Source organism: Eucalyptus grandis, chromosome 4 (assembly GCF_016545825.1).
Source record: "Eucalyptus grandis isolate ANBG69807.140 chromosome 4, ASM1654582v1, whole genome shotgun sequence".
Classification (NCBI taxonomy): Eukaryota; Viridiplantae; Streptophyta; class Magnoliopsida; order Myrtales; family Myrtaceae; genus Eucalyptus; species Eucalyptus grandis.
Window position 1 is genome coordinate 34944269 of NC_052615.1, and position 23755 is coordinate 34968023.

At 45.2% G+C, this 23755-nt stretch overlaps 2 protein-coding genes across 2 annotated transcripts; both read left to right on the forward strand.

The window, feature by feature from the left end:
* Positions 1-1234: 1234 nt before the first annotated feature.
* On the forward strand, positions 1235-5790 carry LOC104442066 (probable pectin methyltransferase QUA3). Its single transcript, XM_010055361.3, is given in 8 exon segments — positions 1235-1472; positions 1474-1744; positions 2585-2788; positions 2867-3077; positions 3166-3427; positions 3928-4302; positions 4662-4757; positions 5269-5790. Coding segments are annotated over 8 exon segments (1737 nt in total). The 5' UTR covers positions 1235-1377; the 3' UTR covers positions 5492-5790.
* Positions 5791-15659: 9869 nt separating this feature from the next.
* Positions 15660-23021, forward strand: LOC104442068 (homeobox-leucine zipper protein ANTHOCYANINLESS 2). Its single transcript, XM_010055362.3, is given in 10 exon segments — positions 15660-16861; positions 16967-17193; positions 17373-17490; positions 17603-18304; positions 18451-18552; positions 18682-18909; positions 20589-20763; positions 21016-21383; positions 22131-22332; positions 22335-23021. Coding segments are annotated over 10 exon segments (2520 nt in total). The 5' UTR covers positions 15660-16660; the 3' UTR covers positions 22532-23021.
* The last annotated feature ends 734 nt before the right edge of the window (positions 23022-23755 follow it).

The following is a 23755-nucleotide window of genomic DNA, read 5'->3' on the forward strand; positions in this document are numbered from 1 at the left end:
TTAAACTCGAAACTCTACGTTTAGATACCCCAACAAAAACCCCATCATTAATTTTTATGTCCTAGTATCAAGGACTAGGTCTCTTGACGATTGGATTTGGGTCTGGGTCTATCCTCGATGGACCTAGGACCAAGCAATGAGCCCCTAGCACCCATGCCTAAGCACATCAAGGTCGGTTGTAAACCCCTAGCACTAGTACCCAATTATTCGACACTTGAACTTGAGTCCATAAAGACTGTGCTCGAGTCCTTGACGCTCAAGTTATGATCCTAGCCCTTTGCTTTGGGCTAACAGAGACCACGCTTTGGTCCTTGCCGCGTGGATTCAATTTCTTAGTTAACAAAATGTTTGATCTTTAAAAACATAAAAATCAAAAAATCAATTTTTTTTTTCCTTCTTCTTTTTTTCACTTTCTCCTCCTTCCTTCGCTAACCACAAGCAATCGACAACCTAGGGACCGACCATGATAGGGGCTGGTGAGCTCGAGGCTCAACTGAGGCTGCCGAGCTTGCGCTTACCCAATCCTAGCTAGCTCAAGCTCATCGGCGGCAGTTGTTTGAGACCCTGTAACCAACATGAAGGGAGGAGGAAAAGGAAAGAAAAGAAAAAAAGAAAAAAAGATTTAAAATTTAGATTTATTTAGTTGGAGATAAATTCACGAAATTGAATGAGATCTAATTATCAAAATATATATTTGGCCACAAATTAACAAATAGAAAAATTAACCATTTGTCATGAAGTTTTTTTATATCAAATAAACACAATGTGTGTGTGTGTGTGTATATATATTATATAGGACCCGAGCAGGTCCTTAAACTGCTCTTGGGTTTAAATAGGGAAGCAGGGAGAACCTGCTTGTTCCATTCGGTTCCTTTTCCCAGTAAAACAAAAGGTAGGCCACTGGTTACTCCCGGCCACTCCCGAAAGGAAAGGGGCCTAACCCAGGATCCCCATGATGATCTGCCGCAAAAAACATCCTGACGCATTACATGAAATACTGCGCCAGGCTTGGAAAATAACCAAGTCCTGGGTGGCCGGTATCAAAATATATATTTGGCCACAAATTAACAAATAGAAAAATTAACCATTTGTCATGAAGTTTTTTTATCAAATAAACACAATGTGTGTGTGTATATATATATATTATATATATTGAAAATGATTATGTGTGTAGGTCGCTCGTATCGAGATTCGAGACGTAGGCACGAGCTTAGCTTCGCTTTCTGAAAACGAAATCCAGTCCAGATCCTCCCGACCGACTCTCCTTCGTTCCACCGCAAATCTGCATCTCCATTCTCCACGAACCTCTCGTTTCCCGGACCCCGAAATCTCCGCCGCCGCCGCCTCCTCCTCCATCCCCACGAGCGTCCCGCCGCAATGCGGCTCCGGGACCTCCTGCTCGCCACCTTCCTCCTCCTCTTCTTCCTCCTCCTCTTCACCCCGCGCCGCCTCGCCCCCTCCTCTCCCGCCGCCCCCGCCCCTCGCCTCCTCCTCCGCCGCCGCCCGGGACCACTCCCGCCTCGCCGCCGCGGTGGAGTCCGGCGCGCGCCGCGTCGAGCCGTGCCCCGCCGGCTACGTGGACCACATGCCGTGCGAGGACCCGCGGCGGAGCAGCCAGCTCAGCCGGGAGATGAACTACTACCGCGAGCGGCATTGCCCCCCGCCCGAGGAGACGCCGCTCTGCCTCGTCCCCCCGCCTGACGGCTACAGGGTCCCCGTCCGCTGGCCCGAGAGCTTGAATAAGGTATCTTTTTCGATGGATTGCTCGTTTCGAAGCTTAAGCTGGTGAATCGGGAACCTTGAAATTATTTGTCGACGATTGGCCCATTGATCGGTGGCGTGGGGGGCAATGACAAGATGAGATGTTCTCGTGAATTAACTGTTTTGGTTTTGTTTCTGTTTGAGTGGCTTGATGCTGCTACTAATTGTGGATGTGTACTGTTAGATATAATGAGAGGATCCAGCTTACAGTGGCTTAAGTTACCCCGTGAAGCTCAAGCTTCAGTTTTTGTTAAGCTCATCTAGAGAGGGTTATGCAAAAACAAAATAGTCGAGGGGTATGGTGAACAGTTCCCTTTTTCGTTTGAGTTGCTTAGGCCGGTTGCGTTTGAAGATTGGTGTTATTAGGTAGAACGCTTGCATAAGTCCCCCTACTTTATGTAAGTACCGGCCGGTGGACTAGAGATATGTGAGATATTAACTGAAGTGTTCGAGATGAATGAGAAGTAATTCAAAGGTTTCATACCTCATGTCTACTGCGTTGGTTTTGACCCTACAAGTGCCCGTGCTTTATTAGGTTGTCGAACTTAAAATGGTATTATAGGCTTGTGCATATCTGTGATCAGAATTGATTTAGTCTTAATGTGAAATTGCCTGCTCATCGATTATCCTCAGTTTTGATTCTGAATGACATCATTCTTCACAATCTAGCATCCTGAAACATGCCATGCATATCTCATATGATCATACCGTCCATCTTAGATGGGCTGTTGAATGAGTTGGTTCTCGATCTACTTTACCACGCGCTTTGTGTTTGTGGGACATGTGTAGCTATGGCTATTTCGTGCTGTCGTCTTATTTGTAGATTTGGCACAGCAACATGCCATATAACAAAATTGCAGACAGAAAAGGTCACCAGGGATGGATGAAGATAGAGGGACCTCATTTCATTTTCCCCGGTGGGGGTACAATGTTTCCAGATGGAGCAGGACACTATCTTGAAAAGCTTAAAAAGTATGTTCCATTAACTGGGGGAGTGTTACGGACTGCCCTTGACATGGGATGTGGGGTAAGAATCATAATCTGTTTTACCTTTTGCCTCTTACGGTAGCTATCGGAATATAAGGTGTCAGCATATTCATATTAGGTGGCAAGCTTTGGGGGGTCTTTGTTAGCAGAAGGTATTCTTACCATGTCATTTGCGCCAAGAGATTCACACAAAGCACAGATACAGTTTGCCCTAGAAAGAGGGATTCCGGCATTTGTTGCAATGCTTGGCACTCGGAGGCTCCCATTTTCCTCCTTTTCTTTTGACCTCGTTCACTGCTCTCGATGTTTGATCCCATTTACAGCCTACAGTAAGTTCTATGACATTTGAATTACCAATCTGAGCCAATCATGGTGCTTCTGGTTCCTTTCTCACTGAAGCTATGTCCTATTCGGCAGATGCTAGCTACTTCATTGAGGTAGACCGATTGCTCCGCCCAGGAGGTTATTTGGTTATCTCTGGCCCTCCCGTACAGTGGGCTAAGCAGGAAAAGGAGTGGGCAGATCTCCAAGCTGTAGCAAGATCTTTGTGTTATGAGGTCATAGCTGTGGATCGAAACACAGCTATTTGGAGAAAGCCTACTGGGGATTCTTGTCTTCCTAATCAAAATGAACTTGGGATTAAGCCTTGTGATGAATCTGATGACTCAACTGCTGCATGGTAATTTTCCTAACCGTGCAAACGTATGATAAGGCTATCTAGTATATAAATCTGTATATATTGATATGAACTTGAGTCTCTCTCATTAATGAGGTTCATAGATAACAATAGTCTTTTTAAAAGCTTTTCCTTGAAGAGAGCAATATTCTCCAATGATAACTTATTCTAATTTGTTCTGCCTTGTACTTGTTTCGTTAACAGAAAATTAAGTCGTTTCTTCTTCTTCCCATTGTAACAAGCATTCCACAAGTCGAATCATGTTTTAGCTTATTCAAAGCATAAATTCTTACAAGTTGGTTTTAATGAGTTCTTGAATTTGAGAGAGGCTAAAAAGTAACTATTGTATGAATATAAGCTACTTCATAGCACACGTATAAAGCTAGTGTTTAATACGGTTGGCTGTACTCATTGTCTCTGGATCCCACTGATGCCCAGGATAATCCATCAGGCAGGCATAAAAATCTCATCATCTCTGGAAATTTGACGGTGATTTTGTGCAGGTACATCAAGTTAAAAAATTGTGTAAGCAGGACGAGCTCTGTCAAGGGGGACTATGCAGTTGGATCAATTCCAAAATGGCCAGACAGGCTTAACAGGATTCCCGTCAGAGCTGGGTTATTGGAAGATGGGACTGATATTTTTGAGGACGACACTAGGAGGTGGACAAGAAGGGTTGATTATTATAAGAAATCCTTAAACTTGGAACTGGGAACTCCATCTGTACGCAATGTCATGGATATGAATGCATTTTTTGGAGGTTTTGCTGCAGCACTCTCGTCTGATCCAGTATGGGTTATGAATGTACTTCCTGCAGACAAGCCCTCAACTCTAAGTGCAATTTATGATAGAGGGCTAATTGGAGTCTACCATGACTGGTTAGTAATAATAGCTTGTCTTTTTGGTTATACTAAATTTACATCAGCTTTATTTTTGGCAAGTGACGACTTCAACTTTATATAATAGAGTATGAAAACCAGTTCTGACATGATTGATAATGAACATGAGGAATGACTGCAAAAAGAAGGGACCAAGTTGTGCATGGCATTTTCTCTCTTTTTCTCTTTGGCCAGCACATGGCATTCTATTATCTCTGTCAATTATTGAGGTCTTGTTTGTTCTTCTCATATGTTTTTCTTTATCGTTTTATGGACTGTATTTTGTTTAGGTGTGAGGTTTACAGTAACTTTACCATAATCACCTTTTTATTGACTTTCCCTACAACCAATGGCTGTAGGTGTGAGCCTTTCTCAACATATCCTCGTACTTACGATTTCCTCCACGTTGATGGCATTGCAATGCTTATAGAACATCAAGGCTCAAAAAGGAGAAGGTAATTTGACAACTGGTCGATAGTTTCAATCCTACTAAGCTGTCTTGTTTCATGATTTTCCGTTTGCTGGCATGTTTCCTGTGACTTCATTCCATCAATTAATGACTATGCGAGACAGTGGTGAAGGACAAAGAATGCCATGAGAAAGTTTTGTATTTATTTGTCTCATTGCTCATGTTTATCCCTATCTTATTGCTTCTCGTGTGCCATTGATTCAAATGTCGTAAGCCTTTGAGAGGTAATAATTGATTAAAGGGAAAGCATGACTTTTAAATGTTTCAAAGAACCGGTCAGCTGTCACTATCTACAGAAACATTCCATTACTGTGTGGTCTACATGTTATCTTATTATTTTGGTTAGTATAAACCCAGACAAAGTTGTAGGAGATTCTGAATCACTACTTACACGAGTAAGACATATAAACCTCAATCTTGTTATTAGTTGGCGTATAGTGTTCCCAGAAGCAGTTATTTGCTGTTCTTTCTAATGGAGACTTTTGTCTTCACTGTAGATGTAGCCTTGTGGATTTGATGGTGGAGATGGATAGGATATTGCGTCCGGAGGGAACAGTTCTTATTCGAGACTCGCCTGAAGTTATTGACAAGGTAAATCATATAGCTCATGCCGTAAGGTGGACTACGGCAATACATGAGGGAGATTCGGGATCTCCCGAAACAGAGAAGATTCTAGTTGCCACCAAAACGATGTGGAAGCTATCTTCAGAATCCCGCTGACAACCCCTTCATTCTTTTACCCGAACCTGTAATTGTTGTTTATTCTTTCAATTTTGCAGCTGAGAGATCTTCTAACCTACTGTCAAGGTATTCTTTTCTGCTTCCTCTTCTTCTTTTGGTGGAGAAACGTAGGACAGACTCTAAAGAACGTGCAAGTAAAAGCTTTTGTATTCAATTTGTAGAAAATGCACGTGCTGACAGATCTGATCTCCTCTGTGGCTGCGCTTTAGCCATTCTTACTATTGTCTACTTTTTTCGAGAATACCAATGGGATCATCGCCGTACCAGCCTTGCCTTTTTGTCGGTGCCGTAACATGGGAGTGTAGCGCAGTTGAATGAAGCGGTAGTTTATGTGTCCATCAACGTGAATGATGTGAAATTGAAAGATAGATTGGTTGTTGTGGATTATACTGGGCAATTAATATTGCGAAGGCAATTTACGAACTGTGCTTGTTCATGTTCAAGATATTTGCTCTTCCAGCGACCCACCTGCACTGTCTCGCATTTGTTTTCTCCATTTAATCCTCACCACGTGAGCAACGAATCTGAGTCTCGATGAATGCCGCAAAACACGGGCGGCGGTGTTTAGAATCAGCACGGAGCCTCTAACGACCACCATAGCAATCTCTGGCCATTTGATGCATCATCAAGAAGCGATGACGACATTGACGAGTGGAGTAGATCCCAAGTCGTCCTCTTCTCCATACTTTGATCGCCTGTCCCTTCCAATATCGACCGTGTTAAAATGTGGGGGAAGTTAGATCCGCCAAACTCTTACGCATATGGCCAGTTCATTCCCATCGAGCTTCTCTTCACTGTCTACAGTGTCTTTTCCCAAATATCTCTGGCACCATTCACCAGACAAGTCGCCAGCCAAACCGTACCCTGCTAGCCACCCATCAACTCTCTCAATCTCTGCATGACTGACGCAGCGCTACGGAGGGGGAGGAAAAAAAAAAAGGTGAAAAGGAAAATCTGACCCCGAATGACAGAAATAGGTTCCTCTTCTTTTCATGTCAATCTACAGAAACAGGCTGGGGCCGATGGCCCGGGGATGGGCCCTGCGATTGGGAGAGAGAATTCAGAATTGTCACATGTCGGATCTTTCATGCAGCCATCCCGGTCGGTCCCGTCCCCACGCTATACCGTCCTCGAAAAAGTCAGCAGATTTCCCTGTGAAATCACCCCTCCCTCCGTTTCCCGATAGCCCATATCATCATCATCGGATGCGCGCACCGAGTGAAATCCCCTCCTCCTCGACGATGCAGCTGCTTCGTCGTCGTCTCACGTGCGATGTGGAGCGCATCTCCGTCCCGTATCTTTACTAGCGCCGCGTGAACTGCCGCGAACTTCGCGCGCCTCGACTGGTCTCCATCGTTTGGACTCGAGCCAGAGAAAGAGCAGGGACACACGGCGATGTTTCAACGACAGAGCTCCTGCGCCCCATGTGGAATTGCTCCACCTCAGACTCGCTTCACCCACATTTGGGTCTCTCCGTACCTCCACATGATCGAACCGTTCACGTAGATTCTTCCCTTACTCTAGCTAGACCTGTCGACTAGGTGGGTCAAGCACATTTAGTTTAGGGTTTCAACAACCAAATTGACCCATTTTGATTTGATGGAATATGAATCCAATGTCTCATGGTTAACACATTTTCGATCCGATCCATATTATTAAAATACTTCTATAATCAATCTAAGGGAAAATTCTAGCTAAGAGTCTAAAGTTCATCATTTTCTTTAAAAAAAATGTCTAAAATGATTCTTATTTCAAGTATAGGCATTAAGTGATTATAGTAGTTTTGAATAAGGACATAACCTCCCAAAGGGCATTTTCCTCGAGATATAATTTTGATTTTAAATTTTTTTTTTTTTTTTTCTTTAGTTTTTATTTCTAGCGAGTGTCGAGGAGGGCCTGATGACTCTTGTCGACCACAGGGCAAGGGTGGACGCTAGATTGGGTGAGGGTGACCATCACCCAGTCCTCTCTAGTGGCTGGTTATCACCTGAGACCAATCATCGACGAAAGAAAATAAAAGTATTTCAAGCCTTTCTATAAAATAAAATTCATTTCGGATGTTCATCTAAAAAAAATGATAGTACTTCAGGCTCTTATTAATCAAATTTAGAAAAACTCATATCTAAATTAAGGTGAAGAAAGCGGAAGATTAAGTGAAAGCGAAAGAGAGTCATAAAGATATATTGAATGTAAGTAAGTTATGAATGCTTTTTAGGTTTTATCAGTCTAAACTCATTTACTAAATATAAGCCACCCATAAAATGGTCCAGCCCATCAAATGATGGGTTAAGAAATGGGTCTCATTTTAATAAGTCTAGCTCTAGATTTTAGTGAAATTCATGATCTGGATAGCTCGAAGAAGCGGTGATTTTGACGTGAGTACTCTCGAGACAGGATTTTTCACATGGGATTGTCACATCTCAAGCGGCGGTGCCGCCCGACATTCAGATAGGCAATCACCGATCTTGTTGACCAGAAAATGTATTTGGGATTGGCAGTATATGGAGGAGCAACAGCATTGCATGATCCACGAATCCTCGGCGCTTTCGACCAAATCATTCTAACTCCCCAGAACTCGACCGAGGCGTCGAACGATTTCCATCATTCGAATACCCACCGCGGCATACAAAATTACTCGAGGCCGAGCCATGCGCACAGGCCAAGGTCTTCACCCCAAACACAAACCCAAAAGCATTAAAAAAGAAAAGGAAAAAAGAAAAGGAAAACCATCTGGTGGGCCTAAGGGTTTAAACTACATGGGCCTGGGGGCCCGCAAAGCTCCACAGGAGTCGGCATCCGTTGCGCTCTCTCTCTCTCTCTCTCTCTCCCTCCTCCGACCCCTCTGCACGACGGATCCGACATGGAAAGGGAGCCGCGAGGCTTTAAAAGCAGATTCAAAATGGTGAAAACGAAGCGTTGCATGCATGGACACGCACGCACGAGCATCATAAAATCTATCGTTTCTTATGAAAATAACAGCGGAATGGGGTGTCCCGTTCTCCTTGATTGCACCGAGAGCGAAGTGTCATGTGCATCTTGGGTCCTCCACCCCCGTTCCTTCTCCGTTTAGGTGCGTTGCTGTACCGTGCCATAAATTTTGAAACGGCGCCCGCGTTCATGTGCGGTGCTGTTAGTTGGCCTGTGCTGGGGGATAAATGCGACCGGTTTTGCGCCTGTGCCTTGTGATTCCAGGGTTGCTTGCAGTCGGTAGGTTCGCAGACGTTTCTTGATTCAGTCCGAAGTGAGCTTTAAGCTCGAATTTCGATGCAGTTTGAGCTAGGGTTCTTGGTCATTTGATGAAAACTGGGAAACGACTCCATTTGAGGACGTGGTCAGAGCGATGTTTTGAGTCAAGTGTTGGACCATGGGGTGAATAGAGACGAGCATGGTTTTAGGATAAAACTAGGAACTAAATCGAATATCAGTCCAATTCCAAATTTTAGCATTTATGGGACAGATTTCGAGTTCCAAAAATTGAGGGTAACCTAGAACTTGGAATATGGAATAATGAACAAATCTTTGTGCTTTTTATGTTCTATATCTTCGCATAATTATGCAGTATTCCATAATATCTAATGATGAGTATATGATCTAAAACCACTAATCTAAACTTTTATTTCCGATAATATTCATGACAATGACTTTTACTTTATTAATATTTCATTATTTTGGTTTGTCTAGATATGAATTGTGATAAGTGAGTTGTAAACTGTAATTGTTCAATTAAGAGTATAGGTGGAACTAAGTAGACTTTGAAACTTATGATAGGGTAAGTTTCAGGTTCCTACATATGCATGGTAGATTCTAGATTTAAAAAAAATAAGAAATCCGTTTTAATGACTAGATTTTGAGCTTAGATGAAACCTGAAAGTGATCACCCCTAAGATTACATTTTTTTCGAGTTTCAAAAATTGAGAAATCTATTTCGACAAGGGAACCTAGAACTTGGAATATGGAACAATGAACAAATTTTTGTGCTTTTTATATTCTATATCTTCGCATAATTATGTGGTAATTCATGACGTCTAATGATGAGTATGTAATTTGAAACCACTAAGCTGAACTTTCATTTTCGATAAAATTCATGACCAAGACTTTTACTTTATTAATTTATTTTAGTTTGTTTAAATATGAATTGTGATAAGTGAGTTGTAGTAAATAGTGATCGTCTAATTGTAATCGTTCATTTAAGAGTATATGTGGAACTTAGATAGACTTTGAGTTGTAGTAAATTTCAAATTCCAAAAATTAGGGAATCTATTTTAACAAATAGATTTTGAGCTTGGATGAAATCTGAAACTACTCATCCCTAAGATCAAGTCATTTGTCGATAAATGTGATTTATTGAAGGATAATCTATCTGTGATATTAAGAAAGATTCGAGATGAATGATTTTGTTTAACGAGGAAGTGAGATTTGTGATTGCAAGAGCAAGACTGTGAGATGTCACATAATTCTGAGTTGAATGGAGACGCGAAAGTAAAATTCAACATCCAAAGTTTGGCCACCCGCGACCGAGGCCCGGCGATCCTCCCGACCCTTCAAGTCTTCCTTTTGACCATCCGGTCGATACCTCGAAAGGATCGCTCGACGAGAGAGCCAAACACGAGAAGGATCGAGGGTTTCCTCACCTTCCTTCCGACAAGACACGTCATTTCTCCATCCGATATCGGACCCGATGCCGTGAATAAACCCCCCCAAGTTCCACGGGACTTCGATCAAATCAAGCACTTGCTTTCGCGAGCGGCTTGTTCATGCGCGTCTTCGGCGGGTAGTAGGAACCATCGTGGGGTCGAAGATCGGCGAGGAGCTTTCAAAAGCCAATTTAAGAAGATCGAGTTAATGGTGTTCTCACGCGGTGGACTCGAGCTCCTTCATGATGACTGATGAGTCTTTAATGGCCTACTGCCTCCTGCTCGTCCGTGGTACTTCTCTCGTCTTCTGCTCACCTCTTGGATCGACCGCGGTACGGACTCGCCAGGCATACATGAATTCAGACGTTTCTTCCAAGCAACCGCAGGGCGAAAGACAGCGGCTGAGTTGTCACGGTTCTTGGCAGCGAGCGCACCGAAATCGGCCTCCTCGTGAGGGAGGCTGCGTGATGGCGTGGAGAAATGTTTTGGCTTCAACTTGTACCGATCTGGCATTGATTGTCCTCCATTTTAATTACTCTGCACGGTGGTTCGAAGGAAATGATCAGCTCTTTTAGGGAAACCCCGGTAAGGCAGAAGCCGAACGAGATATTGTTTGCACTCGACTCGACGGCGTGATGGAAAACGGCACGGCGTGCGTTTTCTTACCCTGCTGAGTGGTAAGCAGTTCGCGTGGGATTAAGCTTGCCGTCCTGGTGAATATCGTGGGTTCGAGAATGATTGAGTAATGCACTCGAATGAGATACTTTGTATTACCGTTTCTAACCAATCATTTTGCATAGGAAAAATTTCAAGGATAAAGCGTTATCTTCATAGTAACCTCGAAGGTGGGATCTGTTCTAAAGGAGCTCCGAAATTGATGACTTCATCTACATCGATCATCCATTTCACTAGCAACACAACCATGACCGAAGCATGCTACGCACTGTATGCCGCACTATGGACAAGGGCATTTGTTTTTTTCCCGGAGACATTGTATTTGACCAAATTTTTCCTGATTAGATTAAACCTGAATCGCTAACAAAGAGCCCCCAAGCCATCCTATTGGCTAGCTCTGTCGCCGCCCATCCCGCCCTTGTATCACTCGTGTTGTGCGCGTCTCTTCGTCTCTATCGAGTTTGGATTGTGTTGGTCTTGATCTCTCTCCCATTCTCTCGACTTGTCCTATGCAAGAAGGTTTCTTGAAAAGGAAAGGAAAAATGTCCTATCTTGAGGGCTTTTTCGAAAAAATTTCCCCGTTGCTTATGACATTCAATCCTCTCCGTGCCAAGCGTAATTTCTCCTCCCCCACAAGAAATCGAGTACGGTACAGCAACGTGATAGTGTTCATCAAAGTCCCATCGCATAATAATGGTGATGTACAAGAAATTAAGGGCTTCTCGGGTGTTTATATGCGCGAGTGAATATTTGGCTGACTATTAATAATTGCCAGTCGCACTAAAGTAGACTCTAGCTTAAATTATTATCTCGGGAATTGTGTCAAATTTAATGCGAAACCATCAGTGAAATCGTTAAGATGGCACGGTAATTTCCAGAACACGGGCAATAAATTCTACCTTGGGGTTTTTGTGATGAAGCTTATAATCATTTCGAGCAAATCAAGAGATGATGCCACTCGTTGTCGTCGGTTTGACATGGCCCCAATTACCACTCGAATTGGACGTGTCGGAACTTGTTGATGATGACGACGACAATTCATCTCATAAATCTGGACTTTAAGACCTAGCTAACTTTCTAACTTCCTAGCAAATTTTAATCATTATGTCTGTACGAGAGTCGATGAACAAAATTACTATTTAAGTTTCTCATTTGGGCCCTCAGTTTCAAAATGAATTCGAATAATGTTTATTTGTTGGACAACATGATATTTAATATTAATCCATTTCTTGCCTTTATGTATGGTATAGACACATCTTGCCTCACTTTTGCCTTTCCTATGTGGAACTGGATTCTCTAAATAACTCAAATCGGGTCTTATTAGAGTTTTATTCTCGTAGTTGTTGACGGGATCTAAACATATGTCATCTATATTTCGATTAGGGAATAATTGATTATTTGAGAATTGAATTTAATCACGCCAATGAAAGAAATGCCTCTTATAATAATGATCAATATAGAAATTGTTTTTACCATCAATAATGTTTATAGCATAATCTTCCTATATATTTCAGCATATGAATTTTTTTTTTTTTACGGATTTCATTTAATTTCTAAGCTTTTCTTGTCTATTTTTTTTAAACCGACGTCCAATCCCATGTGTTCAGACCCGCGAACGAGTAAACGTGTTTCAGACCAAGAAAAAAAAGAACGTGACTTTTAGAATTAATAATTTATGGTGAGTTTGTCCAAGAGGAGACAGGAAAAGGGACACTGACCAAACATTTTGACATCGTGAAGCCTAAACAAGTGAACTCGAAATTGAACTTTCTTCCACATGAAGAGACTCTGCAATAGATCCCTCTTTGAAATGGCTTAATTTCCTAAAAATCTCTCCACTTTAAAATAATCTTGATTATGCTCTGAATTATTTTGTCTAAAAAAATAATAAATTTTAGTTCTAGTCTCAAATTTGTCCCACGTAAACTAAATTGCCCATTGATATATTCAAAATTATCAACATTTAGAGACCATTGTTGTTCCATACAAATGTAAGAGTGTTGATGGATGCAGACGCTTGTAAAAGTTTGTGATTTTGAAAATATCAGTGATGATTTTTTAATTTGGGGATGAATTTAGGACCATAATAAAAGCTTATCATTTCTTCTACGCAAAAAATGTTCTAGATAGAATTGAAATTGAACTTAAAGTTTAGAATTTTCTAGGAAATTAAATCTTTCGAAAAGGGCATTACCGTAATTTTCTCTTTTTCATTACATTAAAAAAATGCGTATGTTATTCTTTGTTAGATCTTATATTTTATCTGTAGTGACTTTTTTCAACTCTTATGGCACATGCACTTTGATTTTTTTTTTTTAAAATATTTTGAAACCTTTATAAAAAAAACCTTGTTACGCCGAGACGCCAATTTACTTCCTAATTTCGAATTTCAACATGAGTTACTTTTGACTTTAAAAAAAAAAAATCAGAACCGAAAAATTACGACCATCTATTTTGCAATTCGTTTTTCACTTCTTCTGGATATAACAAGGACATCGAAATCATAAACTTCGATTAACGGAATATTAGTTAGAAAGGGAAACGAAAAGATCTCCATTTCCAAAAGTCCAAGCAGACGCCAAACGCCTATTATACCTCTCTAATGCCAAGCCTGACTTTGAAATCATCTAGGCGTTCTCTGGTCTCTTCACCAAGAAAGTTCTTGCAACTTGCCCCCTGGCCTCCTTTCGTTTTCCAAACATACAGTTTCTCAGAAGCAGGAAAATTCATCTGGACCGGTATCCATCGACACAATGTCCCCGCTTCGAACGATGAAGATACATTGACAAAGCCAGATCCCATCAATCAATAATCAAGAGGCCTGATTAGTGTGGTAACTGTACAGTGCTCAATCTCACCGAGATATTATGCGGTGTTTCTTCGGTATAGTTATGACTAGCCGACCACGTTACGACTTCGCTCACACGTGATTTGTGCTGTGGAATGCAGTAATAGGGCCGTTCAAGAGTACGCACATGTATTTTAGAAACAAACAGCGGCCGGAAAATAAGCAAGAAGCTGTTTCCTGAAAAGAAAAAATGAGGTATTATGACTGCTGAGGAGCTTGCTAAGGCTGCGCATGGTAAACTTACTTAGCCCAACAATTTCTATTATTCTCTTCCCCATAACAAAAAAAGAATAAAAACCTGTTTGATAACGGCAAGTTAGTTTTTTATTCTCGGGAACAAAAAGTTAGCCCGTGAATGGTTTTGGAATAGAAATGAGAAGTAAAAAAAAATTGCTTCTTGTTCCCAGGAACAAGTTTAAGAAATAAGTAAATTTTTTTTTCTTTTATTCTTCTCTTGCTAACCGCCATTGACTGCCGCCGCCGTCGCCCGACCGTTGCCGCCGGCCGACCGTTGCCACCGCCACCGCTTAGCCGCCACCGGCCGGGCCGTTGCCACCGCCGTCACGGAGGCGCCCGACCACCGCCGCATGTTGCCGCCGGCCGACGGTCGCCGCCGCCACTGCCGACCGGCCACCAAGCTCCATCGCCGCGACGTTGATCCGCCGTGCGCGTTGCCGCCACCGCATGTTGCGGCACGGTGCTCGCCAACTCTGGCGGTCGGTCGGTTGGTCGGCGGTGGCGACGTGCGGCGGCGGCGGCGGCGCCGGCGGTGGTGGCGATATCTACCGGCAAAAAATAAAAAACAAATAAATATAAAAAGAAACTATTTTTTACCAAACGCATTTCTATTCTTTTTCTATTTCTAGAGTAAAAATTTTGTGTAGTTACCAAACGAGTTTTTTTACATAGAAATTGTTCCTCATAATAGAAGTAGAAAAGAATTATTTTTGAAAAAAATTGTTTCCCGGGCAAGAAATGTTACCATGCGCAGCCTAAGAAGCCGTGGCAAGCACACATGCTCATCTTTTTTGAAAACATGCATTTCAAAGTTGTAGCAATAGCCTCGAAAGCAAGCCAAACAAGCAGCTTCCTAAAATTAGCTACCGAACGATGCCGTCGTGATGGTATTTTAGCGAGCAAGACATTTGTCGATAACATTTCTTTTTTTTTCTTTTCAAATTTTATGTGGAATTAATTGCAGCTAGATCCTACTAGAGGAAGGCTCTGTGACAAACTCCCTCTCCCTAACTCTCTTTTGGCACAAACTTGGGTTCCACTTACAACATGAGGGAGCTAGCCCCATGCCTTAGCTCTCAAAAGCTTTCGGGCCTTGAATAACTTCACTTACCATGTTCCCCAAAATAGGATAAAAAGGAAGGGGAGAGAACGCGAGACGATATTTCCTCCGGCTAATATGCTCCCCTGTCCTCCGATGCTGTAACCTTTTCATGCTGCTGGCCGACACTGTAACTTCCTTCCTCGCCGTACCCGCTGTGGACTCGAAAGCTTTTCTCCGTTTCTTTCCTTTTTTTTTTTTTCTTCTTCTCCTTTAGGATAACTGTAATGAAATCTGAAAACTTATTATGAATATACAATTAGATTTTAAAATTTTCAAAAAGTACAATAAAATTTTAAAATTCATCACAAAAGTACAAAATAATCCTAAAACTTATCGTCAAAACATAATTAAGTCATGAAATTTTCGAAAAATATAATCAACGAAATGAATGAATTGAATTAGTTTCAGAATTTAATTGTATTTTCATGATAATTTTTAAAATTTTATTGTATTTTCATGATAGAGAGAGAGAGAGAGAGGGAGGGAGGATGAGGGAGGAAGGTGAAACATTTTTGAACTTTTTTCTTGTTGGTCATGAAGCATTTTTGAACTGACCGTCACAGGCTTTCTGAGGGAAGGGAGAGTCAACCGGTCCTTTTTGGTGCTTTGTATTTGTATGGCTTCGATGACTCCACATATCCCCCCCTTTTATCTTCACTTCCTCTCTCCTCCCTCTCTCTCTCTCTCTCCCCCCCGAGGGTTGGTCCTTTCGTTTTCGTTGCTCGCTTCATTTTCTTCTCTCTCCACAATATTTTCCTCTCTCACGCCCTTTCCCTTCTGTCCCCATGACCGACCTCGCTAACTCGTTCCTCATCCACGCTTAGAGTCAAGCGTGCAGCGAACGAGATATCGCGCAACAGGCAAGGACTTCGCTCTCTCGCACCTAAAAAAAGGCCAAAACAAATAGAGAAAAAGAAGACTCTCTCACTTCTAGGGTTCCCCTCCCTCTCTCTCTTCCCTCTCTTTCTCTCTCTCTCTGTGGCTATCTTTCCTTTTTATTTTCCTGCACCAGCTACCCACTGCCGCTGCCTCGCGGCGCTTCTCTCGTGCCGTTTTGCAGACCTATAAGCGCTCCTAGATTGTTAGAGAGCGATAGAGAGAGAGAGAAAGAGAAAAGAGAGGGAGAGTTTGAGGACGAAGAGCCAAGCGCAGCCGAGAGAGTTGGAAAGAGGGAAAGAGAGAGAGAATAAAAAAGTTGGCCTCCTCCTCCGCCTCCTCCTCCTCCTCCTCCTTCCTTCCTTCCTTTCTTTATTTATTTTCTTTCAGCCGCCTCGTCCTCGTAGGTAGAGAGGAAGCTTGAGACATTTGGGTTACCTTTTGTCTCCTCGTCCTCTCTATTAAGAGCTCACCTTCCTTTTCCATCTCTCTCATTTTCCCCCTTCGCGACTCGTGTACCAGAAGAAGCGCGCTTTGCCTTCTCTCGAACGTGGTTGAGTGTACTGCTGTTGTCCCGCACGAACCTCCTTGGAAGCTGGAAAGTGGAGCGTGCCCTGGCGGCGACTGCTGAGCTCGTTTTCTAGTTGGGATTGAATTCGCCCGGTGAGAAGCGGAAGGCTCGGCGGCGACTCGAAAAGACATCGGAAGGACGTCCGGTACAGCTGCAGGGGAAGGAAGGGAGAGATAAAAGAGGAGCAAAAATTGCGACCTTTTTGATGAGTTTCGGGGGATTCCTCGACACCAACTCGGGCGGCGGGGGCGGCGGCGGAGGAGGGGCGAGGGTCGTTGCCGCCGATATCCCGTACGCGGGAAAGAACGACATGGCGCCGTCGGGCGCAATCGGGCAGCCTCGACTCCTGAGCCCTTCTCTGTCCAAGTCCATGTTCAACAACTCTCCTGGACTCTCCCTTGCTCTCGTACGACGCCACAATACTCCCCACCGCCTCCCCTCTCTCTCTCCTTCATCTTCTATCTTCTTTTGTTTTTGTGATTTGATTTGGTTCGATGATTTTTGTGAGCAGCAAACCGGGATAGAGAACCAGCAAATGGGGGAGAGCTACGAACAAATGAGCGTGAGCAACCACCACCTTCGGAGGAGCAGAGAGGAGGAGCACGAGAGCAGATCCGGCAGCGACAACCTCGACGGGGGCGGGGCCTCCGGCGACGACCAGGACGCCTCCGCCGACAACCCTCCCAGGAAGAAGCGTTACCACCGACACACTCCCCAGCAAATCCAAGAACTTGAAGCGTACGAATACCATCTCTTCGCTTATCTTCACATACCCAAACGGAAAGGAAAAAAAAAAAACCACTTTCGCAGGAGGATTTATCTTCTGCGTGTGTTTTAGTGATGATCTCGCTCAATCTCAGTGGCATTTTCCGTAATTATTGTGGATTTTTTTTTTTCTTGTTTTGGGTTGGCTTTAGGTTGTTCAAGGAGTGCCCTCATCCTGATGAGAAGCAAAGGTTGGAGCTGAGCAAGAGGCTTTGCTTGGAGACCAGGCAAGTCAAGTTCTGGTTCCAGAATCGGCGCACCCAGATGAAGGTAGCAATGATTGCTTCTCTAAAAACTCGATCTTTTCAAAGTACCTGGAAGAAAGTTCTGATCTTTTTCTCTTCTTTTCGGGGGGCATTTTCTTGATTATTGCACCAACCAGACACAACTGGAGCGACATGAGAATTCGCTGCTCCGGCAAGAGAACGACAAGCTCCGGGCTGAGAACATGTCCCTCCGAGACGCCATGAGGGAGCCGATTTGCAGCAACTGCGGCGGCCCGGCCGTCATCGGCGAGATCTCCCTCGAGGAGCAGCACCTCCGGATCGAGAACGCCCGGCTCAAGGACGAGCTGGACCGCGTGTGCGCGCTCGCCGGGAAGTTCCTCGGCCGCCCCGTCCCGTCGCTCGCCGCTTCCATCGGCCCGCTGATGCCCAACTCGAGCCTCGAGCTAGGGGTCGGGACCAACAACGGGTTCGTGGGTAGCTTGGGCCCGGTGGCCGCGACGACGCTGCCGCTGGGGCCTGATTTCGGGGGCGGGATCTCGGGCAACTCGGCGATGGCGGTGGTGAACCCGTCGAGGCCCCCGGGAGCTGGCGGGGGCATGGTATCTATCGAGAGGTCGATTTTGCTGGAGCTCGCTTTGGCCGCCATGGATGAGCTGGTCAAGATGGCTCAGACCAACGAGCCGCTCTGGATCAGGAGCTTGGAAGGTGGGAGGGAAATGCTGAACCGCGACGAGTACATGAGGACCTTCAGTCCTTGCATTGGCATGAAACCCAATGGATTCGTGACCGAGGCCTCTAGAGAGACCGGCATGGTGATCATCAATAGCTTGGCACTCGTGGAGACTCTCATGGACTCTGTGAGTTTCGAGCTTTCTTCTCTCTTGTCTATCTTCTTATCAAAATTTTCTGTCATATTCATTACACCTAACAGTGTAATTGATTAGAGCGACCCATTAGATGATCGTTGTCTCGTTCGATAAGAAAGTCGCGGTCTTTTCTGCAGAACCGGTGGGCTGAGATGTTTCCGTGTATGATAGCTAGAACATCGACCGCAGATGTGATCTGCAGTGGAATGGGAGGAACCAGAAATGGTGCACTTCAGCTGGTGAGTTTTATATGGTTTTAATTGCTTCGCTCAGTTCGTTCGCAGCTCACGCCTTTGTCTTGTTATATATTCAATTTTCTCAGACAACAGCTCTCTTTGTTGCAACTAAAATTTCGTTTGTGGGTTCAGATGCAGGCGGAGCTACAAGTGTTGTCGCCGCTGGTTCCAGTCCGGGAGGTGACCTTCCTCCGGTTCTGCAAGCAGCACGCCGAGGGCGTCTGGGCGGTGGTCGACGTGTCGGTCGACGGAATCCGGGAAACTCCAGGCGGCGGTGGCGGCGCGGCCTCGTTCCCGAGCTGCTGCCGGAGGCTGCCTTCCGGCTGCGTGGTCCAAGACATGCCCAACGGGTACTCCAAGGTAAGAAAAAAGTACAACTCTCCCCCCCTCCCCTCCCTCTCCAAAACAAAAAACCCAACCCTCCATTTCCGCACGAAATCCCTCTTCACGTGCAGCAGTTCCTTGGCTCTTCTCGGTCTGTTGGTTCTCTCCATTTATTTCTTGGGGTTGGCCTTATTACGAAGTGGGGTTCCTTTCTTTCCAGTTGGGTCCTTTAAATGTCCTTTGTTGAGGCAGAAAAACTAGGGCATTCAGCGCAGAGAGAGCGCCTTGAAATTGGTTGAGATGACATTAATTCGTGCTGAAAGAGAACCCACCATAGCCATCATGTCTCTATCATCTCCACTGGGGTTCTTCTTCTTCCTCTCCTTAGCCTCCTCGTGCATCACGGTCCGAGTGATTACTCAGTGTGCAACGACTATACGTTGTTCAGTGTCAAAGATTACTCGTGCTTGGTCCCCCCCCTCCTCTTCCCTCCTCATCCCTAAAAAAACAATTCAACACATTCATGACATCGGGAAAAAAAATCAGATACTTTTAGGTCATCCTTCCAAAGAATCTGAACCTTCGTAGAGACTCCATTCTTTATTTTGACCTCCGGACCGGATGCTTCTCCATGTGTCAGGTCCTTCACTTAAAAATTTGTTAAATTTTTCCTTGGATTAGACCCCAAATTTCGACAACTGGGGTTCCTTGCTCTGGAATATCAAAAACCATTATTTTATTTCATTTTATTTTATTTTATTTTAATTTAATCCACCGTGCATCAAGAAATCGAGATTGCCTCCCAACCCCCCTAGCCCTAATAGCCATATTATTATATGAATTGGAAGCCTCTATCGTGCCCCTATCTCTGAACACATTAATTTCATATATCCCCTTTGGAAAGTAAATGCCTTGTAATCCGCGAGCTTTCTTTTGGGTGATAAGTCAAGATCGAATAAAGAATACATTTGATGTTTCTATTCCGATCTTTGATGCTGTCTCGAATATCCCATCCCCCTCCCTCATCACCCCCGTCCTCCCTTTATTTTATTGAGTCCTAAGAACCATGTGCGACCTGGTTAAACAACCCCTCGTCGAGTCAAACTCCCGAGGACTCTCGGTTCTTTGTTGTTATATGAGCATCTTAGGGCTCGGAGTTTGGACTTTGAAGACACATCGAGCGCGTATCTCGATGCCACGCACCTTCTACGAGTCTCGCTCGGCTCTCTCTTCCTCAAAATCTTGCGGGACTCGATCTGTGTTCCGCCATTATTTTATGGCCCCCCTCAGTTAGCAACAAGGAGTAGGAGGAGAAGAAGAAGCTTCTTACGTAATAGTTTATTCTGTCATTGAGCCCACCCTCGAGCTATTTCCGAGATTCGCCTCGTATCTTATGCGTGTAGCTTGGTGTTTTGTAAAGGGTTAGAAACCCACGAAGCTTTTAAAAATGCACTAAAATTCGTGGACTTGGAACTTCTCGTGTTTGGACGAGCTTAATTTCTTGCGGAAAACCTGTGTGACGTGGCCGGTACCCGCAATTACAATATTAGTCCCTCGCAAACTTGCTACTGTTGTCTTTCATGAATGTACGCATCCTTCTTGGGGTGAACTACATTGAATGCGTGAATTTCTCCTAATCCCGGGTCAGTGATTCCGTCATTTTTGTGTAGAATTAATCCGATTACGGACATAATGAGGAGATGAAAACCTTGCAGGTGACGTGGGTGGAGCATGCAGAGTACGATGAGAACCACATACACCAGCTGTACAGGCCGTTGATCAGCTCGGGCATGGGCTTCGGCTCTCAACGGTGGGTCGCCACCCTCCAACGGCAGTGCCAGTGCCTCGCCATTCTCATGTCCTCCACCGTCTCTTCTCGTGATCACACCGGTATAGATATTCTTCAAACATATATCTATATATCTTTAGCATGGTGCAATTTTATCATACCCGTCGGTATCTTCGGTTGAGATAATAAGCAAAAGAAATCCTTAAGGTGACCTTAATTTTCTTTTGGAGAAATGTTAATGTGTTGGTTTAGTTATCAGGCGGGACATTTTGTGCGTAATATCTTGGTTGATGGGTTTAGTCTGATATCATGAAGACTCCACTGATTTCCCTCTTTTTTCTCCCTTGGTGCAGCGATAACGCCGAGCGGGAGGCGCAGCATGCTGAAGCTGGCGCAGCGGATGACGGCCAACTTCTGCGCGGGTGTGTGCGCCTCCACGGTGCACAAGTGGAACAAGCTGAGCGGCGGGAACGTGGACGAGGACGTCCGGGTGATGACCCGGAAGAGCGTGGACGACCCGGGGGAACCGCCGGGCATCGTGCTGAGCGCGGCTACCTCCGTGTGGCTCCCCGTCTCCCCACAGCGCCTCTTTGACTTCCTCCGCGATGAGCAGCTCCGGAGCGAGTGGGATATCCTCTCCAATGGCGGCCCCATGCAGGAGATGGCCCACATCGCCAAGGGCCAAGACCACGGCAACTGCGTCTCCCTCCTACGTGCCAGCGTAAGAACCTCTCCCTCTCCCCCTCTCTCTTTCGTCTCTAATCTCTTGTCATAAGCCGATTTCGACCCAAGATTTTTCGCGCCCGTTTTGACCGAAAATCATTGGTGGGTCTCTTGAGGGTTTTTGAATAAAAAGATGATAACGTGTTTCCCGAACTGACGCCATGAGAGAGAAACCCTGCTGCGCGCGCGACATCAGGTCGTGATGGGAGGGGCTCTTTTGTCCTGGCGATGAAAAGGGAGGGATTTTGCGAAAAGGGCGAAAAGATGTAGAACAGGACGAGCTCGCGATTTTGGAGGTTTCTCCCGTGAGGTCGCTTTTCCTTCTTCTCCTCCTCTTCCGGGAAGATGATAAAAAGGGACAGTTCATGTTCTCTCTCCTCTTTCCATCTCACAACTTAAAAGTCAAAATAAAAAGGACGGTCCTTACCTTTTTACACCACCTCGTCCTGAGCCGGACCGTTCTACTTGCCCTTTTCCTCTGTCTGTGATTGGGATTGGAAAGCGGGGGAAGAGAAAAAGGAAAAGAGAAAAAGAAAAGAGGAGGGGAAAAAGTTCGATTTTCCTTGCAGGGTTTGACTCCTTCCATCGCTTCTGTGCATGGATACTGACACGTCCAACGTGGTTCGCGCTGCGTTTTTTGGTGGCATTCGTGGGTGGAAACCTGTGACGGGGCGAGGGGCGTTTAAAATGATAAAAAAATGTTTTGACTTTTGTCGTGTTTTGCGGCTTCTTACCCTACGTGCAGGCCATGAACGCGAATCAGAGCAGCATGCTGATACTGCAGGAGACGTGCATCGACGCTGCCGGGTCGCTCGTGGTGTACGCGCCCGTGGACATCCCCGCCATGCACGTGGTGATGAACGGCGGGGACTCCGCCTACGTGGCGCTCCTCCCGTCGGGGTTCGCCATCGTCCCCGACGGGCCGGACGGGCCGGGCTCCCACGGGGCGGGGCTGCCCCCAATGGGCCCGCTGCGAGCAACGGGGGACCGCCAAGGGTGGGCGGGTCGCTCCTGACGGTGGCGTTCCAGATCCTGGTGAACAGCCTGCCCACGGCGAAGCTCACGGTGGAGTCGGTGGAGACGGTCAACAACCTGATCTCGTGCACGATCCAGAAGATCAAGGCCGCGCTCCAGTGCGAGAGCTGATCAGGGCGACGGCAAGGGCGTGGACGGATCGTCGGCGGTGTCATTTGTTTTCTTTTGTTCTAGGTTTGTGCATGAGGGTGTAGTTACCAAGCATTTTGAGCGTGTGAAATGAGCGAAGGACTCGGACGAAAGCTGGGTTTTTCTAGGATGGGGTGTGTTGAGTCAAGAACGAACCGCGCGTCGAGACTCCTTGCACGGTGGTAAGAAAACGGCGCGGCGCTGTGTAGAGTGTTGTCCGAGCGCTTCTTTGCTTCGGAAGTCGGAGCATTCTTAGTGCTGGGCAAGGGTGGTGGTTCGGGTATTGACTCAGGTTCATCCCGAGGTGGCTCAACAAAGAGAACCAGGAAAAGAAAGGACGGGGAAAATAGTTTGTCAGGAAAAAAGGTTGTGTGTCAGCTGTTTTTGTTCTTTAATCGAAATCATTTTATCTTCTTGTTTAAGCCAAGCTACTTCGACTTGGAACATTGTAACTTCTTTGATGGTTTTGTCCCGACGACGACTCTGCATTTAAACTAAAAACTCATCGATCTGCGAGTGCATTCCACGGCGGACGGGTAGGAGGAAACTCTAGGGTTTTTCTCTATACACGATTTAGACACATATAAAGCCAAAGCGATGCTAATGGAAAGTTTTTTGATGCGAGTGGTCCGTCCGACAGCAACCACGGAGGCGCGTGGAGATGACACGCGCCGCCGGCAGCAGTGGGGCTTACGGTGGGGTAGGAGGTGGGGAGAACGGGGGAGGGGCAGCGCATTAAATGAGAGGGGGCAGAGGCTGTTGGGAGGGGGAGGAAAAGGACCTGCCCCTCATTTATTGCGGTAGGACTCCTACCGCGCTTGTCGACTGCTGGCTCCCATCCGCCACTCACCTCCCGCCGCGTGGCCCTGGCTCGAGATGGCTGTCTATCTGCAAGATCACGGACAGTGACCAACGGGATTCCTGCTCCATAGCGCAAGATAAAAGGAAAATAAGATAAAAATAGAACCTATATATACTTCGCTATTATAGGTTCTATTTCAGGATTACAACTACTCACTTTTCTAACCCTTGAATATCGATTGATAAGATTGTTTGCATGAACTTATCCTAACGCCGGCGGGTAAAGAAAAGCTGTTTTCAATCTTGGTGCCCGATTCAAAGTTTTCATTGCGTAATCGATCTGACCGGGTGAAATGAATTTGGCAACTCAGTAGAGATGTCGCATCACAAGCTAATCGTAGAAGT